Source organism: Marmota marmota, unplaced genomic scaffold (assembly GCF_001458135.2).
Source record: "Marmota marmota marmota unplaced genomic scaffold, marMar, whole genome shotgun sequence".
Classification (NCBI taxonomy): Eukaryota; Metazoa; Chordata; class Mammalia; order Rodentia; family Sciuridae; genus Marmota; species Marmota marmota.
This window is the reverse complement of record NW_026000294.1, coordinates 7,536,541-7,545,573: the sequence shown is the minus strand read 5'-3', so window position 1 is coordinate 7,545,573 and position 9,033 is coordinate 7,536,541. Positions and strand designations below refer to the sequence as shown.

The window sequence follows — 9,033 nt, the reverse complement described above, 5'->3', positions numbered from 1 at the left end:
TATATATATATATATATCACACATACACATGCACATATATGCACACACATGTGTACACACATATATATATTTATTTATACACACACATATAATGTGTGTGTGTGTGTGTGTGTGTGTGTATTTTTTTGGTACTATGGATTGAACCCAGGGGCACTTAACCATTGAGCCACATCTCCAGTCCTTTTTACTTTTTTTTATTTTTAGACAGGGTCTGTATAAATTGCTTAGGGCCTCACTAATTTGCTAAGGCTGGCTCTGAGTTCCTGGTATGTGCAAGATGATGCTGTGCTAGATCTTTAAGTGCATTATCTCATTTGATTCTCAGTATAGCCTCTCATGGTAGGTACTATTATCATCACCATAAGAAAACAGGTTCAAACAAGTAAACCAATTTTCCTAGGATCATATGGATAAGAGTCAAAAGGCAGGAAGGATTTGACCCCAAGTTTGTCTGATTCCTAAGAATAATATTTTTTTTCACTACATCTACTGAAATTATATATTTAGGCATCTAGAAGAGAGAGATTTCCAGATATCTCTAGATCTGTTATTGCTTCAATTTTCTGGGGATGAAGCTTGATGATAAAGCACTTGACTAACATGCACAATGCATGCCCTGGGTACAATTCTCAATACATATCTTAATTTGCTTGAATTTGAGAGGAAAATGGGACCTGCTAAAAGGGACTTTCTGGTGCTAAATTTTAGCAAATCCTTCCAGTTTTCAAAAGCTTAGTGTGTTTCTTGTGTGTCTCCCTCTTGATAAAAGATACATATTTGATTTAGATCTTTCCAATATAATGTCAAACATTTATGACTGAAACAAGACAGCAAGCTTTTGAGAAACTGAAGGGTGGTGCCTGAGCAGACAGGGAAATTATTTTCTTTCTTGGGTCCAGTCAGTCCTAGGTAGCTCTGGAGAAAAGCCAGTGAGAGATCACAAAAATGGGACAAACAGTTGTCTAAGGTCACTATCTGGTTTCGTGCATGTTCAGTTGCTCAACTCTGAAGCCACAACCACCTGGCTTAGGCTTAGCTCTAAATCACTGATTTTGCAATCAGTAGGTTGTAATTAAATATCCTAATCAGGTACATTCCACACCTACAATTCTAAGCAAAATCATTTCTTTGGGGGTCTTTGTGTGAAAAGCACAACTTTTAAAAAAAGGGAATCTGTCCTTTACTTCTTTTATGGGGCACAATGAATTCTTGTATAAACTTTTACAGAACTAGACAAACTGTTGAAAGTCAGGGATTTAATGCAGAGAGGAGTTTAGGCTGATACTTAGGTTGATCTGAGGACCCCCTGTTCAGTGAAATTCACATTAGGGAAGAAGCCTGAGAAAACACAATGCAATAAGTCCACAGCACTGGGCTCTCAGGAAGATCAAAAGATTTTGCTAGGCCCGTGTCCACTGCCAAAATCCATGGTGAATCTATGTCTCTGGTATTTTCTTACTCTATGGGACCAAGATTTAAACTGTACTTCATTGATTTGGGAAAAAAAAATCAGCTAATAGTGCTGTGTGCTAAAAAATTACTACCACATGAGCTGAATATTTTTGTTACTCCTATAGCAGTCTGTGAATCCTGCTTCTCTGGGGGATGCCAAAGTATCATTAATACTATTATTAAATACTATTATTAAATACTATTATTTCCCAATAACAATGAAAGTGTCAACATATGGGGAGGGGATTGCAAGCAGAAGGAATATCAAAGAAGTCATTGACAGATACCTTTGATCTTGCGTCTACAATGTAATATAATTTAATACATTATTTAGAGAAAGATATGTTGAAATTACTAAGCCTCTAGTGTTTAAATTGAAGTTCTTTCTCTGATAGTAAATTTAGACCATAGCAGGGGACTACTGAAAATTCTGGTTAAGGAATAGATTTAGTGAAAATGATGAGGAGATAGATGTCAATGAGTCTTCAACTCAGAATGTCAAATTGAGGTGACAATGCTGTTGTTCTAAGTAACTTCTCATAGCCTCATTTGACAGTGACAGGCTTATAAATGGAGCATCAATGGCTTGTGCAAGTGATTTTATGTAATATCTGACACAACAAACCCACACACACTAATTTAACTTTCCCAGTAACATTGCAAGTGTCAACATACGAGGAGGGGATTGCAAGTAGCAGGAATATCAAAGAAATCATTGACAGATACCTTTGGTCTTGTATCTACAACATACATAAACTGGCTCCCAGGGTTTGTTTGGCTAATGGCCTCTAGCAAGAGCTCATCATCTACACAGCGAGTATAAAATCCAGACAGAGGCTGGCTACAGCGGCAAATGGCAGCCTATAAGGAAAAAATGTGTTAGCCGAGTCATCACATCTACAGGTGATAAAAATTCTTCCTTGAATCTAAGTTTAGGGAGTAGAATAAGAGAATAAGCCAACTTGGGTTAGTATCCACAGCAAAGAGATGTGGTTCTAAAGCCTAGCTTCCACTGATATTGAGCTAAGCCTCCTGCCTCCTCTTGGCATGTGGCTATTTCTCAACCCAGTCTTGGCAAATCAGACTACAAAAAAATCACATCTTGAGTGTTTCTTTAATAAAATCCTATTCTTGGTACATAATGGATTGGTAATTTTTCTCAAAATGCCCATTTTTTACAGTTCCAGTAAAATAATCCATATAAACTAGAGGCTTGAAGCAAGGGAATTCAAGATACAACAAAATCTACAGATTTAGAGAACAGGGTTCACTATTTGTAGGAGTTAATGCCAAAATCAGAGGGCTGGTATATTTCAAGCCATTTCAACAACAATAACAACAAAAACCAACATAGATATTTAATAGGGAATATCTGGTAATGATTAGTTAATCGACTTCATTATACTTTGGTGTAGTTTTGAAGGAGTCTGTGCATTTTGGAAGTTCCATAAAAAGACACCAATTGCATTAATGTACTCTTTTGCATTTCAGTAGTTGCCTATTTGAGGACTTAACTATTTGTCTAACCCTAGATCTCAAAGTGACCATAAAATGTAAGAATTATTACCACTTCCTACTTGAGGTGACTCAAACACAGAGGAGTCAAGTGGTTTCTTCTTACAACCTTAAATTACATGAAAAAGAATAATAAAGGATCAAGGATATCTATATTCTAGTGAGAAGCCACAGTTCCCAAATATATCTCATATAACTAGTTACCTTTTTTTCTGCAACATCTCACTAAGTTGGAACCCACAGAAAACAAACAAAAGAACAACAAAATACCACTCAACATATCCATGACATTTTACAATTTACAAAGTGCATATATATCCCCCCAAATGTGGCATCTTCAAAACTCTCAGAAATACTAAAGTTCAAAGAAGTTGGGTTTGAGGACACACAGCTATTAAGTGGCAGGGTGGGACTGAAACTAGGTCTTCTAGAGCAAAGTTTAGTTCGCATTATAGAAGTTTGCTTAACTCACATTGTTCTCTTTGTAGAGGTAGGAGAGCACAGGGACACGTTCTTTACTTCTGAACTTTGAACTTCCAACCACCGTTCCCAAGGTAACAGATTTAGGAACCACTATTTCAGGAGGGTAGGTACTGCATATCTAAAAGAAAATAAACTCAATACACACACACACACACACACACACACACACATCTACACGTATATATATTTTAGAATGTTCACTTGCTATTAGCAGGCTGTAATTAGCATTCACTGAAGCATTAGATGGCTGGGATTTACCATCCAGATTCATCCATTCCTCAGAAATAGGAACAAAAATATCCTAGCTATAAAAGTTTTTCCAAGTATGCTATTATTTTCCAGAAAGGAAAGTATAAACACATAAAAGAACAAAATCTACCTTTAGAAAAAACCAGAAAAATTATAGGCAAAAACACACATTCAACCCTACTCTGAAATTCTTACATTTGCCTATCAGAATAAATGATACAGATAATAAATAAGTAAATTAAAACAAATAAGCTCAAATGTGAGGCAGACAGGTGGAGGAGGAGGAAATATTATTTACTCTTTCATAAACTGCATACTGAGTTCCTGGTATGCATATCTAAAGGGCCTTTAATATACTAATGTGGGGGTGGAGGTGTTGACATTTTAGGTGTGACTTATTCTATAAAGAGATTAACACGTTTTCTGAAATTTATTAGCTTTTAGTACTTAATTTTTTTCCAATCAGATATTATAATAGCACAGACTTAATGCAAAATTAACTCTGATCACTCCCCTAAGAACACTCCCAAATATTTAATAATAAATCTAAAAAAAATAAAAAGACAAAAGTAATTTAAGGTAGATTAGACCAGGAATGCTCTACTCTCAGTGACCCCAAATACAGAATATTTGAAAAAGAAGTTGTTCTCTACCCATCCCTTTTACCTGTCAGACTTTTCAGAAGCAGGTCACACAAGGAGAAATAAATGAAGCTGCCCTTTTGGCTCAGAAGGCCATGCACATCCAAAGGGCCAAAATGGATATTTCAGACTTATTCGGGAGACTTACAAACATATTTGAACTGCACAGAATTCACCCATCTGTACTCATTCCTGTAAAGCATGGCCCAAATAAGCCACTTTGTAAATGCGTCTGCTAAGTGACCAGCTCATCAGTTATCATTCCTAGTGAATACTTCAGAGTTGTGTTATCAGAAAACCATTACAATTAGAACTTTATTGTGATAATAAAATCTGGAAATAATTTAAAGATCCAACAATTTAGGGATATCACTTATATACCAATTATTCATAGAAGGCCTGACTGCCATCCTTAGAAAGTCTTCCTTGTAATATTAGCTTTTGGTTGGTGCCCGGAAACCTGGATTTTGGAAGGTTGTCCACCATTCCTTAACTGGTAAGAATGTCATTGTGCCTAAACTGTTTGTATGAACAATGTGATTTATGTAGAAAACATGTTTTCTGTTATGGTTTGGATGTGAGGAGTCCCCCAAAAGCTCAGATATTAGACAATGTAAGAAGGTTCAGAGGAGTAATGATTGGGTTGTGAGAGTTTAAACCCAATCAGTGAATTAATCCCCTGATAGGGATTGAGTGGTAACTAAAGTGGTAGGGTATGGCTGGATGAGGTGGGAATTGTGGTGGGGTTATGGGGTATATACTTTGTATCTGGAGTGTAGAGACTATTCCTCTCTGCTTCCTGAGCTCTTTTCCTCCACCACATTCTACTGTCATGATGTTCAGCCTCACCTTGAGCCCTGAGGAATGGAGCCAGCCTTTTATGGACTAAGACATTTAAAACTGTGAGCCTTCAAATAAACTCCTCCTCCTCTACAATTGTTCTGGTCAGATCCTTTAGTCACAGCAGCAAAAAAACCTAACTAAAACACTTTCCTATTGGGCATCTGAAATTTTGGTCTACATGAAGGCAAATGCAAGCAGCCAACCAATAGAAATCTTGGGCAATGAAGCTCTAATGAGCTTCCCCGATACACATGTGTTATAATTTATTGCTGGAGTAAATTAAGTATATCTTATGTGACTCCACTGGGAAAGGACATTGAATGATTGTACTGTTTTCTCCATACTTCACCTTATGTTCCTTTTTCCTTTACTGATTTTACTTTGTATCTGTCACTATAATAAATCATAAAGTTCAAATATATGTTCAATCCTGTGAGTCCTTCTAATGGATCACAGAATCTGAGAAATGGTCATGGGAATCCCAAGTATAATCCTAGACCTCTATATTCAGCCCAGAGCTCTTTTTTCAGATACAGTCACAAAGCTTAATATCAAAAACTAGATATCTTTTGAATCAACCTTGAACTCAAGTAAAAATCTGAAGATGTGTGTGTCCCTCTTCTTGTTGTCCTCATTTTGGCTAACATAATCACTATCTGCTTGGTTACTAAAGCCAAAAATAAGGAATCTTGGATGCATACTAAACTCCCATTCCTTTTTTCAACCACATTTTTACTCGCACCAGATTCTTTCAATTCTACCACTTACATATTTATCTTTTAAATTCTTCTCAATTTGTCTAATTGCCTTATTTCATGTTCTTATCATTTCATGTATTACCTTTTTGCATTCTTAGCCAGCAAGCCAATTCTCCACACTAATAACAATAATTCCTTTCTAAAATACAAATATATTTTCATGCTCCTTTCTATATTAAAATAATTCATGGCTCCCAACTTCATGATAATTAATGTTCATGATAATGTTCTTCTTCATGATAATGTTCAAATTTCTTAATTTAGCCATGAAGCCCCTCATGATCTGGTTTCCTTTTTAACCTCATTCCTTCTCCCCTTACATAAATTAGGATAAAGTTCCTTCACGAGGAAATACCCCAAAACATCAACCAACTTCTGGCTTCCCAGGTTGCTTTTCTTTTCCCTCATCTACATTCCCATAGCACCCCTGTGCTTTAGACCAGGAGATCTCTGACTTGATGCCTTGAGCACAGTATGTACCTAATAAATGCTAATTGAATTTTAAATGAAAAAGAGAGATTTTATAAGGGATTCCCTCTTTCTTTTTCAAAACTTCATTTGCTGATATTCTGCCATTTTAATTAAATGTACCTAAAGGAAAGCAAAAATCACAAATCACCTCATAGTTTCTGTTGGCATCTGTTATGGTCCAATACCGATTGGGTATTCCCATTCTCTCAAAGTCTGATATTGGGTCAATCAGTTTCCATCCATTTTCCCTCATCTCTTTTGATGATTTGGGATTATAAGAGAAAGCATAAAGATCTTCAGGTAATACTGGAGAAGAAAGCCATGGAAACAAAGTTACTATAAGTAAAACTGAAAGACCACCAAACAAGGCAAATAAAGATTACCTTTTCCCAAAAGGAATGTTTGTCAGTCCCAGAAAAGAACAGGACTTTGTGTACATGTTTGTCTTTATGCAAGGGATAAGAACTGACATATTGCTTTGGGTTCTTCTTTTAAAATGTTTTATTTTTTTGTCACCAGTAGAAAGTGAGAACTTTCTTTGGCTTACTATAAAAAAGAATGTTGAATAATAGACTGAATGAGGCTTTGGGTTTTCACATGTTAGGAAGGTAGTCCTTACCAGAAATTTTAACTGTTTGTAATTTCACGGTTTGTTTGACACATGCCACACAACATTAACAATTACACTGCATTCTACTTGTCAGGCCAACACCAACTTCTGCTGATAAGGGCCACTTCTCCCTGTCAGTTTTGCTTCTTCCCTTCACAAGATGGGACATGCAGTCAATACTTATTTGAGCAATTCAGGTGACAACATCTTTCCCAGAAATATCAGAGCCTATCAGAACTTTATTAATTGCTGGGTTGACTGGAAGGTTTTTCTATCAATAAAATATCAGCAAATACTGAGGAATTATTCTGAGGAAAAAGAGAAGAAAATGGGAGGTAAAACTTAAGAGCATGGGAATCCAAAAACTAAAAATCAGAGGAGGCCAATAGATTAACTGCCTAGGAGTGAGGGCTGAGAATGAAAGTGAAGCTGGAAAAAGTAATGAAAATGATATTTTAAGAACTATGATAAACAGCTCTAATCTTCCAGTTGGAATTGAAGGTAGGAGTAGGAATAGTGGGCCAAACATAAAGCCCAAAGGACAAAAGGAAATAAGACAATATCTATTAAACATCTACTATATACTAAGTGCACAGTAAAATGAATGAATGTATCTAAGCTTCAAAGCAACCACCTTAGGAGTTTTACTCCCCCTACTTTTATAGGTAGTAAGCTAAGTTCAGAGGTTATATAACTTGTCTACATACCACAGATCTGGTAATAGAGCCTGGATCTAAACTCTAACTATACAGCCCATGATCTTTCTATCATGATTCTCTGGAAAAATTATTTTAAATAAAAATGCTATCATATACCTGGCTGAGAAAGCTTGAGTAGTGAAATATAAACCTCCTCACACACAAGGTCAGAGTCTAAAACAAAGTGGGCCACCCGGAAATTCTTACAGCGGAGGATCAGAGGACAGCCCATGCTAGTGATGGGCAACTTTTCCACAGTGGCAATGTGATGGAGCGCAATCTGCAAAACAGAAAAAGAAGCAAGATAAACATACAGATGTGTGCTAGCTCTATCATTATCAGTGTTCCTGACTCTCTGTAGTGATAATAGCATGGCCAGACATGTAATCAGATGGACAACCTACAACATCCTTTGCAAGACACAATGGAAGAATCTCAAACAGAAATAAAACATAATAATGGAAAAACAATGAGAAGCAAATAGCAGTGTTAGACAAATTCTCTAAACTCACTGATAAAAGATAAACAGGTTTATGGATTAGCTCAGCAGAGATAACTTCTCCATGTTACAATGGAGTTTAAAAATCATAGAATAATTATCAGAAGAAAACAGAACTTCCTTTTTTTAAGTGTTCAAAATTTGAATTATTATTCATTTTATTTTTTCTGCATTTATTGCTATTTGTTTAATTTGAAATTCTATTTTATTATATTTTAAATTTGTATTTATTTATTTATTTATTTATTTATTTTAGTCATACATGACATTAGAATGTATTTGAACTTCCTTTTGTTCTAACAAATTACTAATTAAAATAGTGGTTAATAATCAGTATTGTGATTACTCACTAGGTTGCCCATGACTATTAGCTACTTAATCCCTATAAGAGCCCTTTGGGGTATAACCACCCTATTTTAGGAATAAAGAGATCAAGGCTCTAAGAAGTGAATCCTCATGAGAGTTCACACAGCCAAGAAGTAGCACAAATAGGATTTGAAACATGGAAATCTAACTCTAGTCATTCTGAAAACGCTAGATCTGGAATTAGGACATAATAAAAACATTAGGAAAAAAATGTTCTCCCATATTTTAGACTCTAATGACAGAAAAGCAAAAATGTCAGATGAAGCCAGGTTCAGTGGCATGTGCACACCTGTAATCCTGGCAGCTCAGGAAGCTAAGGCAGAAGGATCTCGAGTTCAAAGCTAACCTCAAGTAAAAACGAGACACTAAGCAACTCAGTGAGACCCTTCTCTAAATAAAATATAAAATAGGACTGGGGATGTGGCTCAGTGGCCAAGTATCCCTGAGT

General features: G+C 35.9%; 1 protein-coding gene and 1 long non-coding RNA gene across 9 annotated transcripts in view; one reads left to right on the top strand and one right to left on the bottom strand.

Moving 5' to 3' along the window:
- Nucleotides 1–9,033, bottom strand: part of Mtmr8 (myotubularin related protein 8) — a 128,570-nt gene that overhangs the window by 84,895 nt on the left and 34,642 nt on the right. For 5 of the 7 annotated variants that reach the window (XM_048797239.1, XM_048797242.1, XM_015501669.2 and 2 more), the window contains 4 exons: nt 7,838–8,000; nt 6,561–6,718; nt 3,440–3,568; nt 2,179–2,313 (listed from right to left, as the gene is read on the bottom strand). The exons of 1 other annotated variant lie outside the window; for it this stretch is intronic. In XM_048797239.1, coding sequence (XP_048653196.1) covers nt 2,179–2,313; nt 3,440–3,568; nt 6,561–6,718; nt 7,838–8,000 — 585 coding nt within the window. The remainder of the gene's footprint in view (nt 1–2,178; nt 2,314–3,439; nt 3,569–6,560; nt 6,719–7,837; nt 8,001–9,033) is intronic. One more of the 7 variants, XM_048797240.1, reaches the window with a different exon arrangement.
- Nucleotides 1–9,033, top strand: part of LOC125614440 — a 123,952-nt gene that overhangs the window by 96,382 nt on the left and 18,537 nt on the right. The gene's annotated exons all lie outside the window — the stretch shown is intronic.